The sequence below is a fragment of the Phocoena sinus genome, chromosome 1 (genome assembly GCF_008692025.1).
Source record: "Phocoena sinus isolate mPhoSin1 chromosome 1, mPhoSin1.pri, whole genome shotgun sequence".
Classification (NCBI taxonomy): Eukaryota; Metazoa; Chordata; class Mammalia; order Artiodactyla; family Phocoenidae; genus Phocoena; species Phocoena sinus.
Window position 1 is genome coordinate 22,404,625 of NC_045763.1, and position 15,356 is coordinate 22,419,980.

The window sequence follows — 15,356 nt, forward strand, 5'->3', positions numbered from 1 at the left end:
ATATGCGTTAATATATGATATTTGTTTTTCTGACTTACTTTATTCTATATGACAGTCTCTAGATCCATCCACGTCTCTACAAATGACCCAGTTTCGTCCCTGTCTGAGTAATATTCCATTGTATATATGTACCACATCTTCTTTATCCATTCATCTGTCGATGGGCATTTAGGTTGCTTCCATGACTTGGCTATTGTAAATAGTGCTGCAATGAACATTGGAGTGCATGTGTCTTTTTGAATTATGGTTTTCTCAGGGTATATGCCCAGTAGTGGGATTGCTGGGTCATATGGTAATTCTATTTTTAGTTTTTTAAGGAACTTCCATACTGTTCTCCATAGTGGCTGTATCACTTTACATTCCAACCAACAGTGCAAGAGGGTTCCCTTTTCTCCACACCTTCTCCAGCATTTATTGTTTCTAGATTTTCTTATGATGCCCATTCTAACTGGTGTGAGGTGATACCTCATTGTAGTTTTGATTCGCAGTTCTCTAATAATTAGTGATGTTGAGCAGCTTTTCATGTGCTTCTTGGCCATCTGTATGTCATCTTTGGAGAAATGTCTATTTAGGTCTGCTCATTTTTCGATTGGGTTGTTCGTTTTGTTAATATCGAGCTGCATGAGCTGTTTATATATTTTGGAGATTGATCCTTTGTCCGTTGATTCGTTTGCAAATATTTTCTCCCATTCTGAGGGTTGTCTTTTCGTCTTGTTTGTAGTTTCCTTTGCTTTGCAAAAGATTTTAAGTTTCATTAGGTCCCATTTGTTTATTTTTGTTTCTATTTCCATAACTCTAGGAGGTGGATCAAAAAAGATCTTGCTGTGATTTATGTCAAAGAGTGTTCTTCCTATGTTTTCCTCTAAGAGTTTTATAATGTCCAGTCTTACGTTTAGTTCTCTAACCCATTTTGAGCTTATTTTTGTGTATGGTGTTAAGGAGTGTTCTCATTTCATTCTTTTACATGTAGCTGTCCAGTTTTCCCAGCGCCACTTATTGAAGAGATTGTCTTCTCTCCATTGTATATCCTTGCCTCCTTTGTCATAGATTAGTTGACCATAGGTGCGTGGGTTTATCTCTGGGCTTTCTGTCCTGTTCCATTGATGTATTTTTCTGTTTTTGTGCCAGTACCATATTGTCTTGATTACTGTAGCTTTGTAGTGTAGTCTGAAGTCAGGGAGTCTGATTCCTCCACCTCCGTTTTTTTCCCTCAAGGCTGCTTGGGCTATTGGGGGTCTTTTGTGTCTCCGTACAAATTTTAAGATTTTTTGTTCTAGTTCTGTAAAACATGCCACTGGTAATTTGATAGGGATTGCATTGAATCTGTAGATTGCTTTGGGTAGTATAGTCATTTTCACAATATTGATTCTTCCAATCCAAGGACATGGTATATCTCTCCATCTGTTTGTGTCATCTTTTTTTTTTTTTTTTTTTTTTGCGGTACGCGGGCCTCTCACTGTTGTGGCCTCTCCCATTGCAGAGCACAGGCTCCGGACGCACAGGCTCAGTGGGCATGGCTCACGGGCCCAGCTGCTCTGCGGCATGTGGGATCCTCCCGGACCGGGACACATACCCATGTCCCCTGCATTGGCAGGTGGACTCTCAACCACTGCACCACCAGGGAAGCCCCTGTTTATGTCATCTTTGATTTCTTTGATCATTGTCTTATAGTTTTCTCAGTGCAGGTCTTTTACCTCCTTAGGTAGGTTTATTCCTAGGTATTTTATTCTTTTTGTTGCAATGGTGAATGGGAGTGTTTCCTTAATTACTCTTTCTGATCTTTCGTTGTTAGTGTATAGGAATGCAAGAAATTTCTGTGTATTAATTTTGTATCCTGCAACTTTACCAAATTCATTGATTAGCTCTAGTAGCTTTCTGGCGGCATTTTTAGGATTCTCTATGTATAGTATCATGTCATCTGCAAACAGTGACAGTTTGACTTCTTCTTTTCCAATTTGTATTCCTTTTATTTCTTTTTCTTCTCTGATTGCTGTGGCTAGGACTTCCGAAACTGTGTTGAATAATAGTGGCGAGAGTGGACACCCTTGTCTTGTTCCTGATCTTAGAGGAAATGCTTTCAGTTTTTCACCATTGTGAATGATGTTTGCTGTGGGTATGTCGTATATGGCCTTTATTATGTTGAGGTAGGTTCCCTCTGTGCCCACTCTCTGGAGAGTTCTTATCATAAATGAGTGTTGAATTTTGTCAGAAACTTTTTCTGCATCTATTGAGATGGTCATATGTTATTTCTTCTTCAATTTGTTAATATGGTATATCACATTGATTGATTTGAGTATATTGAAGAATCCTTGCATCCCTGGGATAAATCCCACTTGATCATGGTGTATGATCCTTTTAATGTGTTTTTGGATTCTGTTTTCTAGTATTTTGTTGAGGATTTTTGCATCTATATTCATCAGTGATATTGGTCTGTAATTTTCTTTTTTTGTAGTATCTTTGTCTGGTTTTGGTGTCAGGGTGATGGTGGCCTCATAGAATGAGTTTGGGAGTGTTCTCTCCTCTGCAATTTTTAGAAGACTTTGAGAAGGATGGGTGTTAACTCTTCTCTAAATGTTTGATGGAATTCACCTGTGAAGCCATCTGGTCCTGGACTTTTGTTTGTTGGAAGATTTTTAATCACAGTTTCAATTTCATTACTTGTGATTGGTCTGTTTATATTTTCTATTTCTTCCTTGGATCAGTCTTGGAAGGTTATACCTTTCTAAGAATTTGTCCATTTCTTCCAGGTTGTCCATTTTATTGGCATAGAGCTGCTTGTAGTAGTCTCTTAGGATGCTTTGTATTTCTGAAGTGTCCCTTGTAACTTCTCCTTTTTCATTTCTAATTTTATTGATTTGAGTCCTCTCCCTGTTTTTCTTGTTGAGTCTGGCTAAAGGTTTATCAATTTTGTTGATCTTCTCAACGAACCAGCTTTTAGTTTTATTCACTTTGCTATATTGTTTTCTTTGTTTCTATTTCATTTATTTCTGCTCTGATCTTTATGATTTCTTTCCTTTTACTAACTTTGGGTTTTGTTTGTTCTTCTCTCTCTAGTTCCTTTAGGTGTAAGGTTAGATTGTTTATTTGAGAGTTTTCTTGTTTCTTGAGGTAGGCTTGTATTGCTGTAAACTTCCCTCTTAGAACCGCTTTTGCTGCATCCCATAGGTTTTGGTTCGTTGTGTTTTCGTTGTAATTTGTCTCTAGATATTTTTTGATTTCTTCAGTGATCTCTTGGTTATCTAGTAATGTATTGTTTAGCCTCCATGTGTTTACGTTTTTTTCCCTGTAATTTATTTCTGGTCTTATAGCATTGTGGTCAGAAAAGATGCTTGATATGATTTCAGTTTTCTTAAATTTACCAGACTTGATTCGTGACCCAAGTTGTGATCTGTCCTGGAGAATATTCTGTGTGCACTTGAGAAGAAAATGTAATCTGCTGTCTTTGGATGGAATGTCCTATAAATATCAATTAAATCTATCTGGTCTATGGTGTCATTTAAAACTTGTGTTTCCTTATTAATTTTCTGTTGGATGATCTGTCCATTGGTGTAAGTGAAGTGTTAAAGTCCCCCACTATTATTGTGTTACCCTTGTTTTCTTCATTTCTAGCTGTTAGCAGTTGCCTTGTGTATTGAGGTGCTCCTATGTTGGGTGCATATATATTTATAATTATGATATCTTCTTCTTGGATTGATCCCGTGATCATTATGTTATGTCCTTCCTTGTCTCCTGTAACATTCTTTATTTTAGAGTCTATTTTATCTGATATGAGTATTGTTACTCCAGCTTTCTTTTGATTTCCATTTGCATGGAATATCTTTTTCCATCCCCTCACTTTCAGTCTGTATGTGTCCCAAGGTCTGAAGTGCGTCTCTTGTAGACAGCATATAGATGGGTCTTGTTTTTGTATCCATTCAGCGAGCCTGTGTCTTTTGGTTGGAGCATTTAATCCATTCACGTTTAAGGTAATTATCAATATGTATGTTCCTATTACCATTTTCTTAATATTATGGGTTTGTTTTTGTAGGTCCTTTTCTTCTCTTGTGTTTCCCACTTAGAGAAGTTCCTTTAGCATTTGTTGTATAGCTGGTTTGGTGGTGCTGAATTCTCTTAGCTTTTGCTTGTCTGTAAAACTTTTGATTTCTCTGTCGATTCTGAATGATATCCTTGCCGGGTAGAGTAATCTTGGTTGTAGGTTCTTAACTTTCATCACCTTAAATATATCATACCACTCTCTTCTGGCTTATAGAGTTTCTGCTGAGAAATCAGCTGTTAACCTTATGGGAGTTCCCTTGTATGTTGTCATTTTTCCCTTGCTGCTTTTAATAATTTTTCTTTGGCTTTAATTTTTGTCAGTTTGATTACTATGTGTCTTGGCATGTTTCTCCTTGGGTTTAACGTGCCTGGGACTCTCTGCGCTTCCTGGACTTGGGTGGCTGTTTCCTTTCCCATGTTAGGGAAATTTTCAGCCATAATCTCTTCACATATTTTCTCGGGTCCTTTCTCTCATCTCCTTCTGGGACACCTATAATGCGAATGCTGTTATGTTTAATATTGTCCCAGAGGTCTCTTATCTCTTAGGCTGTCTTCATTTCTTTTCATTCTTTTTTCTTTATTCTGTTCCACAGCAGTGAATTCCACCATTCTGTCTTCCAGGTCACTTATTCTTCTGCCTCAGTTATTCTCCTATTGATTCCTTCTAGTGTATTTTTCATTTCAGTTATTGTATTGTTCATCTCTGTTTGTTTGTTCTTTAATTCTTCTAGGTCTTTGTTAAACATTTCTTGCATCTTCTTGATCTTTGCCTCCATTCTTTATCCGAGGTCCTGGATCATCTTCACTATCATTATTCTGAATTCTTTTTCTGGAAAGTTGCCTATCTCTACTTCATTTAGTTGTTTTTCTGGGGTTTTATGTTGTTTCATCATCTGGTACAAAGTCCTCTGCCTTTTCATTTTGTCTAACTTTCTGTGAATATCCCATTCTCCTTTTTAATGTATATTATAGTTTAGGTAATGCAGTGCATGTAACTTCCTACTGTATTTTTTTTTTTTTTTTTGCGTTACGCGGGCCTCTCACTGTTGTGGCCTCTCCCATTGCGGAGCACAGGCTCCGGATGCACAGGCTCAGCGGCCATGGCTCGCCGGCCCAGCCGCTCCGCGGCATGTGGGATCTTCCCAGACCGGGACACGAACCCGTGTCCCCTGCATCGGCAGGTGCACTCTCAACCACTGTGCCACCAGGGAAGCCCCCTACTCTATTTTTAACCTGTATTTGAAAAAATATGTTCATGGCCCTGGCCCCTATTCTAGTTCTAAATAATACCTAGTTAGGAACTTCCCTGGTGATCCAGTGTTTAAGAATCTTCATTCCAATGCAAGGGACATGGGTTCAGTCCCTGGTTGAGGAACAAAGATCCCACATGCCACAGGGCAACTAAGCCCGCATGCTGTGGAGCCCACATGCCACAACTAGAGATAGCCCCCACGCCGCAACAAAATATCTCACATGCCGCAGCAAAGATCCCACGTGCCACAACTAAGACCCAACGTAGCCATATAAATAAATAAATAAATAAATATTTTTAAAAAAAATAATAGGGACTTCCCTGGCGGTCCAGTGGTTGAGACTTTGCCTTTCAATGCATGGGGTACGTGTCCCATCCCTGGTCAGGGAGCTAAGATCCCACATGCCTCATGGCCAAAAAATGAAAACATAAAACAGAAGCCATATTGTAACAAGTTCAATAAAGACTTCAAAAATGGTCCACATCAAAAAATAAATAAATAGAGACTTCCCTGGTGGCGCAGTGGTTAAGAATCCGCCTGCCAGTGCAGGGGATGCGGGTTCAATCCCTGGTCCAGGAAGATCCCACATGCCACGGAGCAACTAAGCCCGTGTGCCACAGCTACTGAAGTGACCTGCATGCTGCAACTACTGAGCCCACATGCTGCAACAACTGAAGCCCAAGTGCTTAGAGCCCATGCTCCACAACAAGAGAAGCCACCGCAATGAGAAGCCCATGCACTACAACGAAGAGTAGCCCCCGCTTGCTGTAACTAGAGAAAGCCCGCACATAGCAACGAAGACCCAACGCAGCCAAAAATAAAGAAGGGAAGAAAGGAAGGAAGGAAGGGAGAGAGGGAGAGAGGCAGGAAGGAAGGAAGGAAGGAAGGAAGGGAGGGAGGGAGAAAGAAAGAAAGAATTAGGTTACGTGCAGAGAATGTCTGCCTGTCTCTTTTAACATGTAAAAGTTTTCCAGATAGTAATCTGGAATTGCATTTAACAAGCTGACTAATCATAAGAATTGCCTGAGAAATTTTTTAAAAACAGATTTTTAGGTCCCAGCTCCTGGAGATTCTGTGTTTTGAAAAGGCAACTGGGCTGATTCCAAGTATTTGGAACAGATTTGGGTGTCACGGAAATAATGTTCTGTTTGTCATGAAAGTGAGGAGGGGAGAAGGGGAAGGAAAGGAGAATGTGAGAATATAAGAATATGAATGAATGAATTTGGGATGATAACTGGGTCAGGACTTGGTGTGGCTGAACCTCACTGCCTGATGCAAGAGGCATACCAGTTTCTAAAAGTTTTATGGACATGAGGATTAAACACATTTTCATAAAGCGTCAAAGAAAAAAAGTACTGCTCTCTTTGCTTTTTGTTTTCAGTGCCTTGATGGCAGATGCATTCATTTTTATCGTAAGCTGTTGGTATTTTCCACACACACTGTGACTTAATAGAAACTGAACTTATTTTGAGTTCGTATGCTAGCAGGCGTTAATATGTTTGAAAGGATATCATGATTTTCTTGTTTTGAATGTATAAGAGAAAGAGGACAGATAAATTTGTTGTTCTATATAATGAAGAACTAAAAGGGTTGAACTAAATCCTACTTTAGAAGGTCATTAGATATCTAAGAAGATAGTGGAAGCAGGCTAGATTGGATATATTTCATTTTAGGACTTTACAGACAGGAACTTTTCTGTGAATATGTTACCACCTAACATTCCTAAAAGTTTTTGGCTATTTTTCTTTGTAAAAGCATCACATAGCGCTAATAACCTTTACTTTCATACTGTTAGTTTGGGGTTTTGTTTGTTTTGGTTTGGGTTTTGTTTTTTTATATTATCTTCCCTATTACTTTTAACCAAACAGGCATTTTCCTGTGTGTCTTTTGGAACTCAGTGAATTTCACTCAGTGGGTGGGTTAGCAAGAGATTTAAAGTTTCAGTCCTTCCTTGTCTCTGTAAGGAAGGCTACTCTTTGAGAATGAACAACTTATGATACTTATCTCCATTTCTGAAAGTGTTATCATTAACATATGTTAAATATCAATGTTATGATATCATGAATGCTCTGAAATGTGTCCAGGTCTCATTGACATTCCACAATTGGTAGAATACTGTCTTAGTTAAAGCACTCACTCTTAAAAACAGTACCATGTGTTCACCCTACTGCCACTCTTGGTGGTCCATCCTGGGGTACCACTGAGGGGAAATTGTTAGGATAGGAGTTATTCTACGTCTCTAGCAACTAGACTTTAAAAAATATGATACAATGTTATAACCATGTTCTATTGCATTTCATGTAAAGAATTAAAGTAGTTGAGACCCAAGATGCCCTCAAGTACAGAAAAGAGTCACTGTCCTCTGTCATCTTCATCCGTTGCACTTCATGAACCAGACCCCTGTTTTGCCTATGTCATCTTAGGCATAGCAAAGTAATGCATCAGCAGCCATTGCTGCAGTCGCTCTGATAATTACTGTTGTGTAAATCTTACCTTTATCAACGGACTTCCCTAGACTCAGCATCTATGAACTGGAAAAAGATTGAATTTGTCAAGTGTTTCTTTAAAAAAATTAATGCTTGTTGATTGTGTATTTTCTCTTATGAAAAAATATCTATTGAATTAAGAGGGTTGTTTTGTTTTTTGTGGGGTTTTTTTGCGGTACGCGGGCCTCTCACCGCTGCGGCCCCTCCCGCTGTGGAGCACAGGCTCCGGACGCGCAGGCCCAGCGGCCACGGCCCACGGGCCCAGCCGCTCCGCGGCACGCGGGATCCTCCCAGACCGGGGCACGAACCCGTGACCCCTGCATCGGCAGGCAGACTCTCAACCACTGCGCCACCAGGGAAGCCCAAGAGGGTTTTTTTTAAGAGTATACATTATGCCCCTTTGTCCTCCCCACCTCCAAATGCATTATTTGCTTCAAATGTGAAATTGTTTACAATAAACATGTTAACTTATTACATGTGATTATACAGCATGTGGTCCTTGATGTATTTCTATAAAATAAAGGTCCCAATTTAATTCCAGGATTGTTATTCCACATTACTCTTTTTTTTCTTCTCCTCTAGACTTCTCCAAAGAACGCTGGGACAGTAGGTGGAGTGCAAAGTTGTATTGTGTTGCCTTCCTGCTTTTTTTGTTGCCTTCCTGCTTTTTTTTATTATTCTTGGCCCAGTCTTGGCTGCTCCTTTCTCTGCCACTAAAGCTCACTCACTAAACCCTGCATGTGTGGTCATTATGAGGGACTCACGGCCTTTCATTTCGATCCTGCACACTTATCATGTCAGTGATGTTTCTTGTCAAATCTTTAGAATCGGGATTGTCCCTAAAGCAATATTGTAATAAGCAAACTGAAATCTCATCTCTACTTTCAAAAAAGTTTTCCTTTATTTTGAAGCACTAATACCCCTGCCTCACCCCGCCCCCCAAGCCCCTTCCAATACTCCAAAACTACCTAAGGTCTTTTTTTGCAAAGAGGGAAAATAATCTGATAACATATACAAGTAAGGTGTTAATACTTAAGTGTTACCCCCCTCCCTGAACTATTTATATCCTGAAAAAGGAGGGCAAGGGAAGGCAGTGTTTAACAGAGAATAATGACTCACTCACCGATGGTAGAATTCTCTGCTTCAATGACACAAGAGATAGTGGTGTTAGCTGAGACAGGCCTTCCCCCATGCCAAGAGGATGAGCATAGCAACAGCAATAGCCTACATTGGGGCAAGATCTCATGCACATTGGGAAGATATCCACATTTGTGCGTGTGTGTGCCTTTAAGAGACTTGAGCTGGTTATGATCATCTCATTGAATTTTTGTCCTAAAATGATGTCAGCTCCATTTGGTTCCTTTTCCTCCTTAGTAATTTATCTGTTATGGATTTTGATGTTTGGTGTCCATGTGATGTCAAGGAGTCTGTCTGCATGATTATTTTATCATTGCTCTGATCCTTTCCAACTACCACAGGAAGAGAGGGGAAGGGACATTTTCAAGATTGTGCTGAAATAATAAATTGGCTGTTCTCTTCCCTTTCTCCCTCTCACCATGCAACAGAAGAAGCAGGTCAGCCCACCGCAGACCCAGGCATGGTCATGGACAGTGTGGAAGCAGGAGACACAACGCCTCCTACCAAAAGGAAGAGCAAGTTCTCAGGGTTTGGCAAGATCTTCAAGCCCTGGAAATGGCGGAAAAAAAAAAGCGATAAATTCAAAGAGACATCAGAAGGTGAGATGTTAATATTTAAATATATGTTCTGAGTTAGAGAGTTCCCCATTGAAGGTACCTAACTTTATCATTCTCTTCCCAAGTTTCTATAACCCCCTGTTTGAAAAGGGAATTGAATCTTTTAATTAAAAAAACAAGTGGTCACTCACTAAGCCATATATGCTATATCCTCATTCCTAGGTTGGTATTTTGATAGGGTTCATGTTTATCGATTGAGTGGTGAATGGAGCTCCTGAACTACAGCAGATATAAGATGCTTCTTTTTTTCTATTCTGGCCACTTCCTCCCAGAGGAAGTTCATCCATAAGTATCTTACTATTGCAATTTCCATTAAAAAGGGAGGGAATTCTCTGGCGGTCCAGTGGGTTAGGACTCCTCGCTCTCATTGCCAAGGGCCCGGGTGGCGGGCCAAAAATTAAAAAAAAGGAAAAGCTAAACTTATGAAAGGATAGTTCTTTTTGGAAATGATATTTTCCCAATAGCACAGGTTGTGAATGAAATTAAGTTTTTAAATTCAAAGCTAGTTTTTGTGTTCTTTTCTTTCCTAAGAATAGAAAATTGAATCACTTTATTCTTTTACCTAAGGAGGTGAATTTTATCTGCCACATTTCTGAGTGTTTTTTTCCAATTTAATGTTAGTTTTAGAGCGAAAAATATCTATGCGAAAACCGAGAGAAGAGCTGGTTAAAAGAGGGGTTCTGTTGGAAGACCCTGAGCAGGGTGAGTTTGCAAATAGCATATGTCTGTCTCTGTACACTTGGTCTTTGGTTCTGACTAAGTATTTGAATTTTCTTTCTTTATTATTGCTGTTGTTGAGAGGGAAGGGGGCTTAAAAATACTGTTCATGCATCTAGAATATATATTTTTATAACTTCTGTTAAAAAAGAAAAAGGCAATGCGGTAGAAAAGTCTGCAAAAGCACTGAACAGTTCACTGAAGAGTACATACAAATGCCCAACAAACAAAAAGGTGGGTTTTTTACTTCATTAGTAATTAAGGGATACAAATTAAAACCAAAGTAAAATAGCTCTACGTATAAACTAGAAAACCTAAAATTAATCAGATGACCAACAACAAGAGTTGATGAGGGTATGAAATAAGTGGAATTCACATACACCTATTGATGCAAGTGTTAGAGTGGAAGAATCACCTTGAAAAAAAGTTTAGCATAATCTATGAAAGCTGGAGATATGTAAACCTATGTGCAGTCTTTGGTATATACGCAACAAAAATATGTATACGTGTGTATCAGGAGATATGTATAAATATGCTCATAGCAGCAATATTTATTAACAGTAGAGCAAAATTGGAAACAACCCAAATGTCCATCAATAGTAAAATATATACATACTTTGTGACACATTGATAAAATGAAATATTATATAGCAATGCAAACAAACTATACCTACATGCTTTAATGTGAATGTCATAAGTAATACTGAGCAATTGAAGTCAGTCATGAAAGAATATATATTGTATCATTTCTGTAAGTGTGAAGAAAAAACAGTGTTAGGGAAAAAAAAAATGAGTTTAGTGAGCTGTGTTAAGGAGAAAACTGGCCACCTCACAAAGAAAGGCCTAATGGCAGCAATGACTCTTACAAGGTAGGAAATAATTAAAAGTTAAATGTGAGTTGAGACTGAGCTGAGGAATAAAAAGTTCTTCTTGCCCTTTTACTAATTTTTGCTTACAAATTCACTCCAAACATGCTTTTAAAAGATACTTTCTCCCAGTAAATGATCTAAAAAAGTGGTTGTTTAGAAAAGTGGGTTGATTCTCCTGACTATCAAAAGAAAATGGAAACGAACTTTTTGGACTAAAGCTCAGGGGGTTTTAGTGAATGAACTGTTGAAATAAATGCCTTCAAAACAGAAAAAAAAAGAAAAAGGAAAAACTGTTTGGAGATGCATGCTTATGTGGTTAAACTATAATAACACAAAGCAAGGATTATCATAAGAGTTAGGAGAGTGATTGATTGCTTTGTGGAGGAAGGAAAGGGATGTTACTAGGGAGAGAGAGAGGCTTCAGAGAGCTCTGAAAACATTTTATTTCCTAATGTCCATGATGATCACACAAGTGTTTTCCTTGTAATATGTCTTTGAAATTTACATTTCTATTTTGTACATTTTTCTCTACTGGCATTAAACTTGACAATGAAAAATACTAAATAATGATAAGATATTTCTATGGACTTCAGTGGCATACCATCTATATTTGATTTACTTTAAGAAGGCATTTTTTGTCTAACTTTTAAAGATTACTTTCCATTTACGGTTATTACAAAATATTGGCTATATTCCCCGTGTTATACAATACATCCTTGAGCCTGTCTTACACTCAGTAGTTTGTACCTCCCACTCCCCCACCCCTTTATTGCATATAATTGGGCATATATTTTTTGTGGGAATGAAAATATCTAATGAAGAAAAAAATATTAAAACATAAATGAGAATAATTGATTTTTTTGTTTAAGGAATCTCAGCTTAGGGGGTAAACATAAGGGGTAAACCCCTTCCAATAATTGCCGCCTAATTTTCTGTATTAAAGTCCATTTTCTTGCTGAGGAATAAAAAAAGCTTCCTTCACCCTTCCTTCCAAGTACCTACCTTATCTGGCTGCGGTCTTTAACTCTGGAATTGCAGTTGAGTGGTTGGTGAAGGATCCTTAGGACAACCATTCTCTGTCTCTTTGTACATCCTCAGCTTTGTGCCAGCTGCAGTACTGTGTCATATACATTTTTTTTTTTTTTAAATACCAGATTTGTCTCCAGGCCCATATTGCTGCCCCTAATATTTCTTGTTTGTCTGTCATAAAGATCATGTTTTGGTATTTCAACACTCACTGCTGGTTTAATAATGTCAGGACTTTCTCTAATGTGTGACTTTTATGAAGCAGCTTATCAGAAGAGTAAGGCTGTAGTACATTGGTTGCATTTCATTTCTCTTCATTAGAATTACTTAGCATGAGACAAAATATGAAAGCCAAGTTTTTGTTTGTTTGTTTTTTGTGGTATGCGGGCCTCTCACTGTTGTGGCCTCTCCCGTTGCGGAGCACAGGCTCCGGACACGCAGGCTCAGCGGCCACGGCTCACAGGCCTAGCCGCTCCGCGGCATGTGGGATCTTCCCAGACCGGGGCACGAACCCGTGTCCCCTGCATTGGCAGGCGGACTCTCAACCACTGCGCCACCAGGGAAGCCCTGAAATCCAAATTTTAAAAATATATCCTTTGGTTGGTTGAAGAAAGGAACCAAACCGATGAAATACTATACTCTTTAGGTTTTGAACCATTTGAATATATTGCTTGTTTGCAAAATTTAATTAAATTATGTGTTTATTGTCTCAACTATATAAAAGCTTAAGTAGAAAAAACAAGCTTGAAGGAAAAATACTAAAATATTATTAGCATTGGTTATTTCTGGATGTTGGAATAGGAATGTAGGGGATTTTTTTCTTTCTATTTTTCTAAATTTTCATGAGTCTATTTGTTTTTTTACAGTAGGATACAAAAACTTCTAGGTATTTAGGTGGGTAACTACAGTTATAATGCCTCTGTTGCAACGTCTTTGGCCATGGTTTTTTGATAATAGCCATTCCTCACCCTATGCCCTTTCCTACCTCTCACCTTGCTTGCTCACTCACCAAACCTCATACATTACTTCTTTCTTGTTTTTCACCTTCATTCAGTCTTTTTTGCCATATGCTTCCTATTGGCTCTTGATCCAAGTTGTTTTCAGCTTAGAAGCAAGCTCAGAGGTCCAATTGCTAAGTGAATTGTAGCCGTTGGACAAGATGTCCCTCTGCCAACCAGAGAACTGACCTAAACTGTACTCTGTAAGAAGAAACTAAGAGGACTTCCCTGGCGGCACAGTGGTTGAGAATCCGCCTGCCAATGCAGGGGACATGGGTTCGATCCCTGGCCCAGAAAGATCCCACATGCTGCGGAGCAGCTAAGCCCTTGAGCCACAACTACTGAGCCTGCACTCTAGAGCCCGCAAGCCAAGAGTACTGAACCTGCGTGCCACAACTACTGAAGCCCGCACGCCTAGAGCCCATGCTCCACAACAAGAGAAGCCACTGCAATGAGAAGCCCACGCGCCGCAACGAAGAGTAGCCTCCACTAGCCGCAACTAGAGAAAGCCCGCGTGCAGCAACAAAGACCCAACACAGCCAAAAATAAATAAATAAATAAATAAAATTTTTTTAAAAAAAAGAAGAAACTAAGAGATGGGCCTCACAGCCTGGCTTACATATCTCCAGTTTAGGCTAAAAGCAGTGTTTGAACCTTGCAGTTCTTTTCATACTCAGAGATGGCTTTTGGCTTGATTATGGTTCTGACTTGACTACATTATAAAATATGTAATGGATTTTCTGAGTTGGGGGTTGAGAGGCACTCATAGATGTTGAGGCCAGATTCTAATTCTATTCTATTCTGTTAGCATTTAGCACAAACCCTTTGCATTAAACATAAGAAGTTTGGGACTTCCCTGGTGGCACAGTGGTTAAGAATCCACCTGCCAATGCAGGGGACACGGGTTCAAGCCCTGGTCCGGGAAGATCCCACATGCCGTGGAGCAACTGAGCCTGTGCACCACAACTACTGAGCCTGCGCTCCACAGCCCGCAAGCCACAACTATTGAGTCCACGTGCCACAACTACTGAAGCCCACACGTCACAACTACTGAAGCCCATGGGCCTAGCGCTCGTGCTCAGCAATAAGAGAAGCCACTGCAATGAGAAGCCCGCACACCACAATGAAGAGTAGCCCCAGCTTGCTGCAACTAGAGAAAGCCCGTGCACAGCAACAAAGACCCAACGCAGCTAAAAATAAATAAATGAATTTATTTTTTTTAAATATATGTATATATAAGAAGTTTTACTTCAAAGTAGACAATCCTGATTAAGTAACTTGCAAGATGACTGATCACTTTTGCTGGTATGTGCTGAGCAGAAACTAATTAATAATGTGTCTTTACCTTTCACTGTATGTTTTTTAAAAGTAGGGGCTTTGGGCTTTCCTAGTAGCACAGTGGTTAAGAATCTGCCTGTCAATGCAGGGGACATGGGTTCGAGCCCTGGTCCGGGAAGATTCCACATGCCACTGAGCAACTAAGCCCGTGCACCACAACTACTGAGCCTGCGCTCTAGAGCCCGCGAGCTACAACTACTGAGCCCGCGTGCCACAACTACTGAAGCCCACGTGCCTAGAGCCCGTGCTTCGCAGCAGGAGAAGCCACTGCAATGAGAAGCCTGAGCACTGCAACAAAAGAGTAGCCCCCGCTCGCCGCAACTAGAGAAAGCCTGCACGCAGCAACGAAGACCCAATGCTGCCAAAAATAACTAAACAAATATTTTTTTAAAAAGAAAGAAAGTAGGGGCTTTGAAATGATTCATTGCTTTACATTCTAGAAAGTCCTGTTTTTGTTAAAGGTGCGCTATATTAACATAAGCAGTAACTTACAACATTTGCATAGTTGTTGTCATCTTGCCCCTTCCTCTGTTTTAAAATTTTAAAAATAGTTGTCAGAATACTTCCACTTTAGAAGTACATTTTTCATTCAGTGCTCATTTGCCTTAGACTTATACTACTTTTAGCCCAAGCTCCACCTCTTTCTGAGACTGTATGAAGAATGATACTGTCTAATCTCTTAGTAGGAAGTGGTGGGTTGGGGTGAGGGAGTCTGGTCTATGAGAACTTGAGGGACTAACTCAAGAGACACTAAAATGAAGAGTGTCTCCCTATGGAAAACACAGAGAGTAACTAGAGAGCAAATAGTTCCAGTTCCCATGACACTAGGAGGTGAGACAGTTTTCAGTCTCTAACCTCAGTGTTTCAGTTCTCTCCTCCA

The 15,356-nt window shown here is 39.6% G+C and overlaps 1 protein-coding gene across 15 annotated transcripts in view; it reads left to right on the top strand.

Moving 5' to 3' along the window:
- Positions 1-15,356, top strand: part of PHACTR4 (phosphatase and actin regulator 4) — a 103,170-nt gene that overhangs the window by 62,813 nt on the left and 25,001 nt on the right. For 5 of the 15 annotated variants that reach the window (XM_032649892.1, XM_032649377.1, XM_032650312.1 and 2 more), the window contains 3 exons: positions 8,357-8,384; positions 9,340-9,510; positions 10,150-10,230. In XM_032649892.1, the coding sequence (XP_032505783.1) occupies positions 9,372-9,510; positions 10,150-10,230 (220 nt within the window). In that variant the 5' untranslated portion in view covers positions 8,357-8,384; positions 9,340-9,371. Of the gene's footprint in view, positions 1-8,356; positions 8,385-9,125; positions 9,131-9,339; positions 9,511-10,149; positions 10,231-15,356 lie in introns of those variants that run through there. The other 10 variants (XM_032649726.1, XM_032649980.1, XM_032649812.1 and 7 more) reach the window with 3 other exon arrangements.